The 16,243-nt window shown below is 42.2% G+C and overlaps 1 protein-coding gene across 1 annotated transcript in view; it reads right to left on the reverse strand.

The window, feature by feature from the left end:
* Positions 1-715: 715 nt before the first annotated feature.
* The window catches only part of ABCB1 (ATP binding cassette subfamily B member 1), a 114,115-nt gene continuing 98,587 nt past the window's right edge, over positions 716-16,243 (reverse strand). The window contains exons 26-28 of the mRNA XM_047096458.1: positions 5,931-6,137; positions 2,464-2,610; positions 716-1,262 (exon numbers count right to left, since the gene is read on the reverse strand). Of these exons, the coding sequence (XP_046952414.1) occupies positions 1,059-1,262; positions 2,464-2,610; positions 5,931-6,137 (558 nt within the window). The 3' untranslated portion in view covers positions 716-1,058. The remainder of the gene's footprint in view (positions 1,263-2,463; positions 2,611-5,930; positions 6,138-16,243) is intronic.

The following is a 16,243-nucleotide window of genomic DNA, read 5'->3' on the forward strand; positions in this document are numbered from 1 at the left end:
ATGAAAGCAGATGGTTCTGTAGGACCCAATGTGAAAAGACATGTATAATAGGGATTATTTATAGTATTTAACATTTTCACAATTAATGGGAGTTTTTAATTTTTTTTTTTCAACGTTTATTTATTTTTGGGACAGAGAGAGACAGAGCATGAATGGGGGAGGGGCAGAGAGACAGGGAGGCACAGAATCTGAAGCAGGCTCCAGGCTCCGAGCCATCAGCCCAGAGCCTGACGTGGGGCTCGAACTCACGGACCGCGAGATTGTGACCTGGCTGAAGTTGGACGCTTAACCGACTGCGCCACCCAGGCGCCCCTAATGGGAGTTTTTAAAAGAAGTCTTTTTTTTTTTTTTTTTTTTTTCAAATGCAGACAGAATCTTCAATATTCCAATTGGGAGATGATCATTTACAAGCATTTCAGACAAGATGACTATGCTCATACAAAAGTTTAGTTTTATTATAGCACTTTATGCAAACATTCAGCACTTTTTGCCACTTCTATTATCTTTCAGCAAGGCAGTAAGTTACAAATAAGAAAATATAAACAAAAATTACACTATTTTTTTTTTCAACGTTTATTTATTTTTGGGACAGAGAGAGACAGAGCATGAACGGGGGAGGGGCAGAGAGAGAGGGAGACACAGAATCGGAAACAGGCTCCAGGCTCCGAGCCATCAGCCCAGAGCCTGACGCGGGGCTCGAACTCACAGACCGTGAGATCGTGACCTGGCTGAAGTCGGACGCTTAACCGACTGCGCCACCCAGGCGCCCCAAAAATTACACTATTTATTAACAAAATCTACTTTGAATTATTCTACAATTTTTTATAATGCAATTAACACCAGTGTTTTATTCCTTTCAATAATATGTCTTTCGATTCCTTTAATGACAAAGCCTGAGGGCTCTGAACTTGGTGGAATGATCTTCAGCTGCGGAAGGAAATGTTAAACAGGTAATTCTACATAGCGTTTCCAGTGACGCGCTCGCTTTTTAACTTTGATTAAATGCCATATTTTAACACAAATAGAAAATATTTATATGGTCATAAGGTCACAGTTCACTAGCGCTTTGCTCCAGCCTGGACACTGACCATGGAAAAATAGATGCCTTTCTGAGCCAGCAGCTGTTGATGTGTGCCATGCTCCTTGACCTTGCCATTCTGAAACACCACTATTAGGTCTGCGTTCTGGATGGTGGACAGGCGGTGAGCGATCACGATGCAGGTGCGGCCTTCTCTGGCTTTGTCCAGGGCTTCTTGGACAACCTGATCAGTAACCACATACATTAATGCTGGTAAAAAAAACAGTCCTCTCCTTTCTTCCTTCATAAGGCTCACTCTCTTCCAACAATAGGTTCTCCTATTTTAATAATGGTATCAGTGAAATATAACAGAATTTACAAAGCCAGGAAGCTGTCATATCAGGAGATAATCCTAGTGTGGATTAGTTCTGAGGCAGGAGTTATCTGTTTTCAAAGTTATGACAATAAATGCAGTCTGTCTGGTCATTTAAAAACGTGTACAGGTGTGTCCACCACACAACATCCTTCAAAGCCACCCTCCGGTCCAGCAATAAAGCAAATTCAGGAAGACTGAACATAGGCTGAACTTCTGGCATTTTTAAGACAGTATATGGCTCACAATTAACTTGTCTTTCAGATACCTGAATACTCAACTTTTTCTTAAACTGAAAATGATTACTAATATGTATCTTAAGATACCATCAGCTTTTGCACCGTATTAACCTCCTGCTTTTTTATATAGTTGCTGAGGAGATGCCACCAGTAGAAATAGGAAATTGGCTTCCTGACACAGCTTCGTAGGTCAATACAGAGCTCCAGGGCTGCTTTTTGGAGCCTAAGTGCTATAAGACTGATTTTCCCTACTTCATCTTGTTCTCTTGAATAACAGCCACAGAAAGTGTTTAAATTCCGCTGACGCTGACAGCAGACAAAAATAACAATCAACGTATCTAGGCTGAATTTTGTTCTCTACTGTGGAAGACAGAAGCATAAATGTAAAACATTAAAAAAATTTTTTTTCAATCTTTATTTTTGAGAGAGAGAGAGAGAGAGAGAGAGAGAGAGAGAGAGAGAGAGAGAACGAACTCTAGTAGGGGAGGGGCAGAGAGACAGGGAGACACAGAATGTGAAGCAGGCTCCAGGCTCTGAGCTGTCAGCACAGAGCCCGACCTGGGGCTCAAACTCAGGAACTGTGAGATCATGACCTGAGCCCAAGTCAGACACTTAACTGACTAAGCCACCCAGGTTCCCCTTAAAATTTTTTTTTTCAATCTTTATTTTTGACACAGAGAGAGAGACAGAGTGCGAGTGGGGGAGGGGCAGAGAGAGGGGGATAAATGTAAACCTTTTAAACTGCAAATGAATTAAACTCTTACCTTTTCACTTTCTGTATCCAGAAATGAATTAAATGAATGAATTCGACTGCAAATGAATTAAATTCTTACCTTTTCACTTTCTGTATCCAGAGCTGATGTAGCTTCATCCAAAAGCAAAATACGAGGCTGTCTCACAAGAGCACGAGCTATTGCTATGCGCTGCTTCTGGCCACCAGAGAGCTGGGTTCCTTTGTCTCCTACTCTGGTGTTATATTTCTGTGAATAGGGTTTTGTCATTATGAAACATAGAACTGATAATTCTAAATAAGAGTTTGCTCAGAGAAAACAGGACAACTACTACCATAAACACACACAATAAATTTAAGTTCAGAAGCTCAGAATGGGTTCATAGAGAATTAAACGACAAAAATGGAGCTCTAAACGGCAGGTTTGATCTCTCTTCTTGAAAACAGACATTTGGGTTTTAGAGGTTATGTTTTTGTGTAAACAAGTTGATAAATTTATCAGGAAGAATACTTTTATAATGTTAGTCTCTTCCAGTCTTCTGATTTCATTATATTTGGGACAAAGATTGGTTTTGATGAAAGAAATCTGACCTGTACAGGCCGTGCAGAAATAAATGAAGCTCATCTTACAAACAGCAGGTGGTGCTCTCTGCATTATTTTAAAGTCAGGGAGGGAAGAAATTCTTGGGATGCTAGCCTTTTGGTATCGGTTTTTATAAACTATCTTCTAATGCTTCAATACTTTTAATGGATGGTAAGGAATTCCACTTTGATATCTAACTTTAAAAGCTAAAATCTCTAAAATTTTTTTTTTTATTTTTTTTTTCAACGTTTATTTATTTTTGGGACAGAGAGAGACAGAGCATGAACGGGGGAGGGGCAGAGAGAGAGGGAGACACAGAATCGGAAGCAGGCTCCAGGCTCTGAGCCATCAGCCCAGAGCCCGACGCGGGGCTCGAACTCACGGACCGCGAGATCGTGACCTGGCTGAAGTCGGACGCTTAACCGACTGCGCCACCCAGGCGCCCCAAAATCTCTAAAATTTTTTGATTTCAGAGTTCTTCCAAAGTTCTTCAGATATAGTTTCCCACAGTAGGTAATTGTCATTAACTATTCAATAGGAGGATAGGAACAGGAGTTACGAGGATATATAAGGGAGAGGAGGAACAAGAAACGACAGCATGCACAGCCTAGAAAACAATACTGTGGGCTCTGATCCTGCATCCAGAATTTGACTCAACAATTCATGTTCTATACAGGATTGCCTATTTTTATTTGCTTTACCTGGTAACCCTAGTTCACTGGCACTCAGATTGAGATGTCCAGGTGCAGATGGAGTCAGAGGACCCCAGGTGAGGCTCCAGCAGATGCTTTTGACCGGCTCCATCCCAGAGCTGCAGGTGCCTCAGAAGGCAGGAGCCACAGGGTGCCTGGCTGACTCAATCAGTTAAGTGTTCGACTCTAGATTTCGGTTCAGGTCACATCACACAGTTCGTGGGGTCAAGCTCCACATCAGGCTCTGTGCTGACAATGCGGAGCCTGCTTGGGATTCTCTCTCTCTCTCTCTCTCTCTGCCCCTCCCCCACTCACACTCTCTCAAAAATAATTAAACATTAAGAAAAAAAGGTGGCAGGAGCAATGAAGTGTGTCCCACGTGAGTGCAGGCATTCTCAAGTTGTACTGAGCCAATATCGATCTTGTTGAAGCAGGCAAAGGCAGGGGCGTCACCCTGAAGGAAGCTGGTAACCAGACTAGCTTCTTGCAGGGTGAGGAATTCCTAGTAGGAATCACTCAGGTAAAGAAGTGGGTCCTTGGGCAGAAAAAATAAGACTTAAGGAGTTCTGCCTTCTGTTTGTGCATCTAGACACCGAGGGAAAGAATCATGACACCTATAGGTGTGTGCTCTGTGTGCGAGAGCCCAGGAGCCCAGAAAGGTTGGGTTCCTCTGGTAGACAAATAATGAATGCCAGAGGACAAGGTATGTTTAATAAGCTAGTTAGTACTCTCTTTGTTTGTCTTTGTTAACCACTAGCCCAGTGGCTCTCAAAGTGCAACCTGGTAACTGGGCCATTAAAACACACATTGCTAAACTGTACCTCCAAAGTTTCTGATGCAGCAGCTCTAATATGATGGTCAATGCCCATACTTTAGAACATACTTAATGACAGATCACTAGTAAAGGGGGTTGAAGCTATATCTTTCAAGTTTTCTAGCTTTGGGAAGGACCAATTATCCACAGCTGGGCGAGAAGGTTAAAAGGAGGGAAGAGGGGGAGCCTGGGTGGCTCAGTTGGTTGAGCGTCTGACTTTGGCTCAGTTCATGATCTAGTGGTTCATGAGTTCAAGCCTCTTGTTGGGCTCTGGGCTAACAGCTCAGGGCTTGGAGCCTGCTTCAGATTCTGTCTCTCCCCCCCCACTGCTCCACTCTCTCAAGAATAGATAAACATTAAAAAAAAATTTTTTTTAATTAAAAAAAGGAGGGTAGAGGGACAATTCCTCCTCCCCGGAGGTCTATGATGTGATGGCAGAAGTTATCGGAAGAAGAGCTTCAGGTAAAGGAAACCTTGGGAAACAGAGCCAGCTGTTTTTGCCATCCTTCTGCATAAGGAGATTGCCTTCTGCTGGTTTGAGGCTACTGAGCTTTATTTTTAGGGGTGCTTCCTAATAACAAAACTAGTAATAATGGGAGGGGGTATAGATATACCAGATCAAGGTGACTTCAAAACGCAGAACCTGGGGCACCTGGGTGGCTCAGTCAGTTAAGCGTCTGACTCTTGGTTTCAGCTCAGGTCATGATCTCAGGGTTCATGGGATCGAGCCCCACACTGGGTTCTTTGCTGACAGCACAGAGCCTGCTTGGGATTCTGTCTCCTTCTCTTTCTGCCCCTCCCCTGCTCGCTCTCTCTCTTAAAAAAATAAAATAAATAAATAAACATTAAAAAAAAAAACAACGCAGGACCTAAGGGGCTTAAGGTAATGCAAGAGGTTCCTTTTATCTAACTTCCCAGGAAGAATTTAGAGGGCATCCACAGACGACAGCCCTGGGAGCCCCAAAGAAGGTTTCAATAATCAACCCTATAAGCAGAGATTGGGACCCATGAAATGTGCAATGGTGAGAGATTACAGGTTACAACATCCACTCCAAGGGCTCAGCTCTTTTCAGGGAGAGCCTTCTTTCTGACATGGGCTCAGTTCTCCAGCCTGGCCCAACTCCACCCAGGTAGGTTTGCAGCTTGGGGGAGAGCAGCAAGGAGGCAGATGGAAGGCAGAAATTGGGGTAGAGGGGCTTGTTCCTGCTCCTGCAAGCCCTATGCTTAGTCTCAGAGGGAAAGGCCTGCCCCAGATATGCACTGTTCAGTCAGGCTTGCTCACAGGGAGAGCTAGTTGGGTAATCAGGCAAACATAATAGCAAATGGGGATACAAAGTGTGGGTAGATGTTGTGTACAGGTGGGTGTGTATTTTGGTTGCTCACTTCTCTTCACCTTTGGGAAACCAGGCCTATAGAAATCAAACTGTGGGTCAGGGAGGCTGCCACAGGCTCCTGGGCTCCTAATCTGGAGAAAGACTTACGTCAGGCAGTGTCTCAATGAAGGGGTGGATGTTGGCCTCCTTGGCCGCGCGCACAATCTCTTCTTGTGACACCACCCGGCTGTTGTCTCCGTAAGCAATGTTCTCACCAATGCTGCAGTCGAACAGGATGGGCTCCTGGGACACGATGCCCATGTGTGCTCGGAGCCACTGGACATTCAGGTGCTTTATCTCTTTGCCATCAATTAGCTGAAAATGAGAGTTCACAGAAAACTTCAGGACCAGCACATTTTTAACTGAGCAAAATCAGTATTGTTATTTCATACATTAAAATTGCCAAGTTACCGTGGGACACCGTTTTTGTTGCTGAGTTTGGACCATCAAAATTAACTCAACGAGGTCATTGCTGTATGTTCTGACGAACTGCCATGTTTCTTCTGTTTTAACCCTGGTTTCCGATACATGAATGTGGTAGGATAACACCTGCCCTCCAAGATACCCACGTTCTAATCCACGAAACCACTGAATGTTAGATCACATGGCAAAAGGGAATTAAGGTGTAAGGTTGCTCATCAGGTGATCTCAAAATGAGAAGATGATCTGGGATTATCCAGATGGGTCCAAAGTAATCATGAGGGTCTTTGAGCAAGAGGGAGGCAGGACAGTATCAGAGTGATGCAATATGACAAACACTCAAGTTGTCATTGTTGGCTTTAATATCGAGAAAGGGGCCAGGAGCTAGAAAAAGTAGGAGAAGAGTCCCTTTAAGCCTCCAGAAGGAACACAGCCCCAGTAACACTTTGATTTCAGCCCGGTAAAATCCATTTTAGACATCTGACTTCCAGAATTTGTAAGGTAATAAGTTTATGTTGTTTTATGCCACTGAATTTACTGGCACCCTCATTCTTATGTATCAATTTTTCACAAGAAATGTAGCTGAGATTAAACTGGAAGTAAGTAACTACTGTGAGCACTCAATAGGTTTTGAGGTCAGGTTTCTAAGAATCAGGTTTTGGTAGAATGGGATGCAGCAGTTAAATGGAATAGAAGTGTGTGTGGGAGGTGGCTGCTGTATCTGTAAGTAGCTGTTGATCTTGGGGAAATGCATTAATTTCTCTGACCATTTTGTTGTGGGTAAGACAGGTATTATGATAATAATTCCTATACTCATAAAACTGAGGACATGAGATTATGTCTGGACCTTACTCAGCACAGTGCTGGGCACTGAGTAAGTGCTCAAAGATTGTCAGGAGGCCTGGATGGGGTGGGGGATGAAAGGGTGGACAGCCATCTACAATGTTGAGCCAATGGAGTAAGAAGGAGAAGCTATCTCTTCTCTAAGTGACCTGGCTCCCTGGGTTGCTCTGCAGAAGCCTGGAGATGTACTTTGCAAGAGAACTCTGGTATTCAGGTGAGAGAGCTATTCACCCCCTCTGAAGAAGACATCAGTGACTCAGCTTCAAGCTTTGCTCAGAGTGGTGGTGACCATATCCTGAGCTGTATATGCTCTTTGGATCCCATGTGCCTGGCTGGGTGCCCCTAGGAGACAGCTGGCCAGGGGTAGGGTGCAATCTTTGCTGCAGGAACACGGCTTCTGGTTGTGAAGCTGGCACGTGTGGGGATAGAAACAAAGCCATGACCTTGTTAGTAACAAGCCCAGTTGCCATGGAGACTATTCCAGCATCTGTGTTCCAGGCTTTCTTACAGTGTTAAGTGAAGGTGGGAAGTGGAAGGTGGAGAGAGGCAATAAAGACTATACAAGGATGTGGTGAAACAGCAGGTCTTGTTAGATCGAACACTGTACTTGAGAAATGGAAATTTCAGGAAACAAGGAGTGGTTTAATTTTTTTTCCAAGCTTATGCTCCTGGGAAGGAAATAGACATTGCCTAACTAATATAATTAGACAAATCTGAACGATCCCATCACGTTTTAATGAGTTTCCCTATCACACTGAATACAGTAACACTCTTGGCTCTCTTCATCCCCACATGATACACTGGAATTAGAAACTACTTAAAACCTGTTTCTGTAGAGAAAACATTTAGAAATCTAAAGATAAAAGAGATCAGTGCAGAGGTTATTTGGCTGAGGCATGGGTGAAGGTCTAAGGGAAGACCAAGGAACTCTGGGGAATCAGTGAACACTGTTCAAAAGACACTGGCCTAAATAAAAACTTAATGAGGAAAGTAAACACATTGGTAATAATGAGATCAAGCCAGATTAAAATGACTAGCTATCTCTATTCCAGACTGTTCAATGTACTGCTGCTTTCATCAGCACAATCAAATATGTGTTATTCTGCTATATATGTTTACTCTGAAATCACGATTACAGATAAATTACTGAGCACTGGCTATATTATAGGTCCTGTGATAAGCTTGTCTCATGCATTCTCTTGTTTAAACCTCACAACATCCCTTGTGAGGTAGGCGTGGTTTTAGTCTCCATTTTACAGATTCAAAAAAAAAAGCCAAGTGATACGCATGAGGACACGCAATAACCAGAGGAGCTAGGATTGAATGTATACACTACAGGTTCGGTTTTGGTAACACAGTGCCTTATAATTGAAAGATTCCTTCTGTCCTCCTTCTAAGAGGAATGTCCCATGTTAGCCCCGGCACCTACCAGCTAATACCCAGACTAGGACAACAGGCTTCTGACAACAGTGCATGGCATGGACTAGAGAAGGGAAAAGGAAAGGTTGGGCAAGACTCAGACCACAAGCAATTTTACAGTGAAGCTAATGAAGTTCAGCTTCAAGGATCCTGATCTGCAGGTAATTGTTGGGAGCTGAACCATGTTCTGGGAGGGGGCGGGGTGGGGGAACAGCGGAAGGCCAGGCTGCAGTTAGGAATCTTCCAGGTGAATATTTATGATAACCTGTCTAAAGAGAAAAGGGACCTGAATCTTTAAGGTTTCGATATTTTGTTGTGATTTGTTTTATTAGAAGTAAATATTCACTTTAATACCTAATTTTGCATTCATAACTTTGTATTCTTTTACGGAGAGTCCCTAAAAAATGTAGAACCTTCATGCCCCAAAAAACCTGGAACCTCCCCTCTGTACAATTTGGTGGCTTCATTTTTCAAGAGTCTCCAAAATTTAACCTACACCTTTCAAATTTATGAGCTCAGTGGCTCTCAAACGATGGTTGGCACCAGAATCACCTGGGAAAATTGTAAAAATTAATGGACCAGATCCTGACCTACTGGAATGAGCCAGGGTGTTCTTTAGTAGTTCTGTAAACCATTCTGATGGTTTGAGAACCACAGCTCAGGTCACTGTTTCTCAAAGTATAATTCAAGGCCCACTGATGGTCATGAGGATTTCCTGACCTCAGGGTCACATCCTTCCTTCAGTTCTTATGATCAATCATGCTCAGATCTACACACATTTTTACATGGCAACAAGAGCTACTTACTCGTAACCTACTGAGTTATTAAGGGTTACTAATTAATGGTCATTAACAAAACGGCACATGGACTCGTGTGTCTTGAGGACACTTCCACTATGAAGTCTGGCTTCTATGCAAAACTTGGCAGTACTTCAAAGCTCTAGCACAAATGTACAGGAGCAGATAATAGTGTTCCTTAAATAGGTAAGAACACTTGGTTTTCCTTGCATTGTCAGTGTTGTCTTGAGACGGTTATTGTCCGAGGCCCTCAGCATTCATTTCCATATTCCTCTGTACTACCTTTCTAGATAGGAAGGGCCAGAAGGCCAAAAACTATTTCTGAGACTCCCTTTTGGCTCTGGAAGTAATGGAGGTTCTACCACTGAGATGCACTGTGCAAAATCTGTAAGGTATGGGCTCTCTTTAGCAGCAACAGTAAACTAACCCATGTGACTATGAATACAGTAGAGAGGCCATGACATTTTTGTTCTTCCTAAATGGGTTATAATTTGAAAGTTTAAGGATCAGATCTTTCATTAAATCTGCTACTTCGGCCCAAATAGGCTATATGGATACATGGACATTGGAGGAAATCACCTATCAATGTAGCTCACATAATCTCTTGCATCAAATGACATCTTGACTGCTCACCCTCTCAGCCTCATTCAATGGCTCTGTTTATCTCTTAAGAACCAGCTCTAGGTGGAGGGGCCAACATGGTAGAGAAGTAGGGAGATCCATACTTCCTGCATCTCTCAAACAAAGAAGGGTTGAAACCAAAGGACTTTGAACCCCAAGAGTCTGGAAGAAAAGAGACTGAGTCTAACAGGGAGACATCAGGACAACCAGATGGTCCTTAGGCGGGTGATTGTGAATGGTAGGACATAAAACGGGCCGTGTAGGCATGGAGGAGAAGGATCCCCTTCTGCAGAGAGAGAAAGGGAAAAGAAAGAGTATCTGGGGAAGCATAGGACTGTATCTGAATGAGAGAAAAACCTCTGACAGGGACGGAGAGGGATCCCATCTCTAACTGCAGGGCTTTCTCCAGACTGGGGCTGGCTGCCCTATTCGTGCACTTGGGGAAAAGGGGAGCCACCCCTGGGTTCAGTGGTAGGTTAGGGGCACAGTCCACAATAGGAGAAAGCGGTCACCTCCCTGAAGTGCTGCTGCATGGGACAAAACCAGCTGGGACCACATATCAGCATAGAGAAGCACTTCCCCAGTGCCAAGGCGCACAGAGCGTGAGTTTAAATCCCACCGGCATGGGAGTCGGTGGAGCGAGACGGACTACCCCATCTGCACCAGCAGCACAGTGAGGACGACTCCAACAGAGTGATTTGGGACACTAGGTGTGTGGAGAAGAGACTGGGGGGGGGGGTTGCCATTTTTCTCCCCACCACCACCAAGGCAGGGCCTCAGGGATCAGTCCGCAGGGCCCACAGTGGAGGCGGACCCGCCTACACCAAACCACGTCCCTCCATCCCAGGTAACTGTGTGCCTACTGGAGCGGGATAGACGCTGAGGAACCAGACGGCCCCCTCCTCCAGACCAGTGCTGCTGAATTGCCTGGATTAATTCTAGGACAATTCTTGTGATTTGGATATATTCTTCCTTCCTTTTCTCCTTCTTATTTCTTCCCTCCTCTAGGCTGGATATTCCAGTTGTTGGTTTGTTTAAGCAGACATATTTAATCCATTCCCCTGATACATGTTCTACACCTCCTTCTTTACTTTCTGTTCTCTCTCTCTGGAATAATCAAGCCATACAGTTTCTCTGTCTGGGTAACTTTATCTTTCTTTCTTTTTCCCTTCTCCTTCTTTATTTTCCTTTCTCTCTCTCTGGATTAAGCCGTTTAGTCTCTCTGCCTGGTCAATGTTTATTTTCTCTCCCCACCCCCCCACCAACCCCAGTCATTTCTCTCTTTGTATATGCTCTTCCATCAGCTCTACCCTGTTCTTTACTTATAGCTGGTGTTTCTGGTTTTTCGCTTTTGCATTGTTTGTTTGTTTTATTTGTCTCGTGTTTGTGTGTTTCTATTTCCTGTTTGTTTGTTTTCCTTTCTAGGGCTACTTCAAGGAACAAATCAAAGCACACCTGGTGGAGGGTCCATAAGATCATTACAAGTAGGGAAATAAAATTACCAAAGTCACAACAACAGAGAACAAGTAACACTCCCCAAAAAACACCTGAAGGGCCAGGCCCTGGACAGTGTATGACCCCCTTTAATATAGCAGTGCTCACAGGTGCAGAGCACATAACAAGCTTTTAAAACTCATAAGGGACAGAAAACTAGCCAAAATGATGAAACAGACGAATTCTCCTCAAAAGAAATTCCAGGAAGAAGGGACAGCTAAAGAATTGATCAAAAACAGATATAAACAATGTAACTGAACAAGAATTTAGAATAATAGTCATAAGACTAATCACTGGGCTTCAAAAAAGCATAGAAGACAGCAGAGAATTTATTGCTGCAGAGATCAAGGAACTAAAAAATAGTCATGATGAATTAAAAATGCTATAAATTAGGTGCAAAATAAAATGGAGGTGGCCACAGCATGGACTGAAGAGGGAGAGGGGAGAATAGGTGAATTAGAAGATTAAATTATGGAAAAGAGGAAGCTCAGAAAAAGAGAGATAAAATAATCCAGAATCACGAGCAGAGAATTAAAGAACTAAGTGATTCAGTCAAGTGGAACAATATCAGTATCATAGGAATTCCAGAAGAAAAAGAGAGAGAGAGAAAGGGGCTGAAGGTATACTTGAACAAATCATAGCTGAGAACTTCCCCAATCTGGGGAAGGGAACAAACAGTGAAATCCAAGAGGCACAGAGAACTCCCTTCAGACTAACTTGAATCAATCTTCTGCCTGACATATAGTGCAACTGGCAAAATAAAAGGATAAAGAGAGAATTCTGAAAACAGCTAGGGATAATCGGGTCTTAACATACAAAGGTAGACCCATAAGACTAGTGACAGACCTATCTAATGAAACTTGGCAGGCCAGAAAGGAATGGCAGGAAATCTTCAATGTGATGAACAGGAAAAATATGCAGCCAAGAATCCTTTATCCAGCAAGCCTGTCATTCAGAATAGAAGGAGAGAAAAGGTTTTCCCAAACAAACGAAAACTGAAGGAATTCATCACCACTAAACCAGCCCTACAAGAGGTCCTAAGAGGGACCCTGTGAGTGGAATGTTGCAAGGACCACAAAGTACCAGAAACATCATCACTACAACTACGAAACCTACAGAAAACCCAATGACTCTAAACCCATATCTTTCAATAAAAACAGTGAATGTAAAGGGACTAAATGCTCCAATCAAAAGACACAGGATATCAGAATGGTTAAAAAGACAAGGCCTATTTATTTGCTGTCTATAAGAGACCCATTTTAGACCTGAGGATTGAAAGTGTGGGGATGGAGAACTATCATGCTACTGCAAGTCAAAAGAAAGCTGGAGTAGCCATACTTATAGCAGACAAACTAGACTTTAAAGGCTGTAACAAGAGATGAGAAGGGCATTATATGACAATTACAACATCTATCCATCAGGGAGGCCTAACAATTATAAATGTCTATGCTCCGAATTCAGGAGCACCCAAATATAGAAAACAATCACAAACATAGCCAATCTTATTGGTAACAAAGTGGTAATTGCAAGGGACTTTAATATTGCACTCACATCAATGGACAGATCATCTAGGCAGAAAATCAGTAAAGAAACAAGGGCCCCGAATGATACACTGGACCAGATGGACTTGACAGATGTATTTAGAACTCTACATCCTAAAGCAGCAGAATATACTTTCTTCTCGAGTGCACATGGAACATTCTCCAAGACAGATCACATACTGGGTCATAAATAGCCCTCAATAAATATAAAAGAATTGAGACCATACCATGCACACTTTCAGATCACAATGCTATGAAACTTGAGATAAACCACAGGAAAAAGTCTGGAAAACCTCCAAAATCATGAAGGGTAAAGAACATCCTACTAAAGAATGAATTGGTCAGTCAGGCAATTAGAGAAGAAATTTAAAAATATATGGAAACAAATGAAAAAAGAAAACACAACAATCCAAAACCTTTGGGATGTGCCAAAGGCAGTCCTAAGAGGAAAATACATTGCAATCCAGTCCTATCTCAAGAAATAAGAAAAATCCCAAATACAGAATCTAACAGCACACCTAAAGGAACTAGAAGCAGAACAGCAAAGATACCCCAAGCTCAGCAGAAGATGAGAAATAAGAAAGATCAGAGCAGAAATAAACAATATAGAATTAAAAAAAAAACAAAAACAAAAACAAAACAAACAACAAAAAAAACCAAACTGTAGAACAGATCAATGAAACCAAGAGTCAGTTTTTTGAAGAAATAAACAAAATTCATAAAACTCTAGCCAGGCTTCTCAAAAAGAAAAAGAGAGGACCCAAATAGATAAAATCATGAATGAAAATGGACTTATTACAACCAACCCTCAGAAATATAAGCAATTATCAGGGAATACTATGAAAAATTATATGCCAACAAACTGGACAATCTGGAAGAAATGGACAAATTCCTAAACACCCACACACTAGCAAAATTCAAACAGGAAGAAATAGAAAACTTGAACAGACCCATAACCAGCAAAGAAATTGAATTGGTTATCAAAAATCTCCCAACAAATAAGAGTCGTGGCCCAGATGGCTTCCCTGGGGCATTCTACCAGACATTTAAAGCAGAGTTAATACCTATCCTTCTCAAGTTCTTCCAGAAAACAGAGATGGAAGGAACACTTCTGGACTCATTCTATGAAGCCAGCATTACTTTGATTCCCAAACCAGACAGAGACCCAGCAAAAAAAGAAAACTACAGGCCAATATCCCTGATGAATATGGATGCAAAAATTCTCAAGAAGATACTAGCAAATCGAATTCAACAGCATATAAAAAGAATTATTCACCATGATCAAGTGGGATTCATTCCTGGGCTGCAAGGCTGGTTCAATATTTGCAAATCAATGTGATACATCACATTAATAAAAGAAATGGTAAGAACCTTATGATCCTGTCAATAGATGCAGAAAAAGAATTTGACAAAATACAGCATCCTTTCTTGACAAAAACTCTTAAGAAAGCAGGGATAGAAGGATCGTACCTTGAGATCAGAAAAGCCATATATGAAAGACCCAATGCTAATATCATCCTCAATGGGGAAAAACTGAGAGCTTTCCCCCTGAGATCAGGAACACGACAGGATGTCCACTCTTACCACTGTTGTTTAACATAGTGTTGGAAGTCCTAGCATCTGCAATCAGACAACAAAATGAAATAAAAAGCATCAAAATTGGCAAAGCAGAAGTCAAAGTTTCACTTTTCGCAGACAACATGATACTCTACATGGCAAACCTGACAGACTCCACCAAAAGCCTGCTAGAACAGATACATGAACTCAGCAAAGTTGCAGGGTACAAAACCAATGTACAGAAATCAGTTGCGTTTTTATACACCAATAATGAAGCAACAGAAAGAGAAATAAAGAAACTGATCCCAATTACAATCGCACCAGGAACCATAAAACACCTAGGAATAAACCTAACCAAAGATGGAAAAGATATGTATGCTGAAAACTATAGAAAGAGCTTATGAAGGAAGCTGAAGAAGACACAAAGAAATGGCAAAACATTCCATGCTCATGGATTGGAAGAATAAATATTGTTAAAATGTCAATACTACCCAAGGCAATCTACACATTCAATGTAATCCCAATCAAAATCGCACCAGCATTCTTCTTGAAGCTAGAACAAGCAATCCGAAAATTTGTATGGAGCCATAAAAGACCCCGAACAGCCAAAGTAATTTTGAAGAAGAAGACCAAAGCAGGAGGCATCACAATCCCAGACTTCAGCTTCTACTACAAGGCTGTAATCATCAAGACAGCATGGTATTGGCACAAAAACAGACAAATAGACCAATGGAATAGAATAGAGAACCCAGAATTGGACCCACAAATGTATGACCAACTGATCTTTGACAAAGCAGGAAAGAGTATCTAATGGAAAAAAGACAGTCTCTTTAACAAATGGTGCTGGGAGAACTGGATGGCGACATGCAGAAGAATGAAACTAGATCACTTTCTTACACCATACACAAAAATAAACTCAAAACGGATGAAAGACCTGAATGTGAGACAGGAAACCATCAAAGCCCTAGAGGAGAAAGCAGGCAACAACCTCTTTCACCTCAGCCACAGCAATTTCTTACTCAACAGATCTCCTAAGGCAAGGGAATTAAAAGCAAAAATGAACTACTGGGACCTCATCAAGACAAAAAGCTTCTACACTGCAAAGGAAACAACCAACAAACCTAAAAGGCAACTGATGGTATGGAAGAAGATATTTGCAAATGACATATCAGATAAGGGGCTAGTATCCAAAATCTATAAAGAACTCACCAAACTCCACACCAGTGAAGAAATGGGCAGAAAACATGAACAGACACTTCCAAAGATGACACACAGATGGCCAACAGACACATGAAACGATGCTCAACATCACTCATCATCAGGGAAATACAAATCAAAGCCACATTGAGGTACCACCTCATGCCGGTCAGAGTAGCTAAAATGAACAAATTGGGAGACTATAGATGCTAGGGAGGATGTGGAGAAATGGGAACCCTCTTGCACTGTTGGTGGGAATGCAAACTGGTGCAGCTGCTCTGGAAAACAGTGTGGAAGTACCTCAAAAAATTAAAAATAGATCTACCCTATGACCCAGCAATAGCACTGCTAGGAATTTACCCAAGGGATACAGGAGTGCTGATGCATAGGGGCACTTGTACCCCAATGTTTATAGCAGGACTTTCAACAATAGCCAAAGTATGGAAAGAGCCCAAATGTCCATCAATTGATGAATGGATAAAGAAGATGTGGTTTATATATACAATGGAATACTACTTGGCAATGAGAAAGA

The sequence above is a fragment of the Lynx rufus genome, unplaced genomic scaffold (assembly GCF_022079265.1).
Source record: "Lynx rufus isolate CCGP_SWC_20201006 ecotype Redwood Valley unplaced genomic scaffold, mLynRuf1.p SCAF_4, whole genome shotgun sequence".
In the NCBI taxonomy this organism is placed as follows: Eukaryota; Metazoa; Chordata; class Mammalia; order Carnivora; family Felidae; genus Lynx; species Lynx rufus.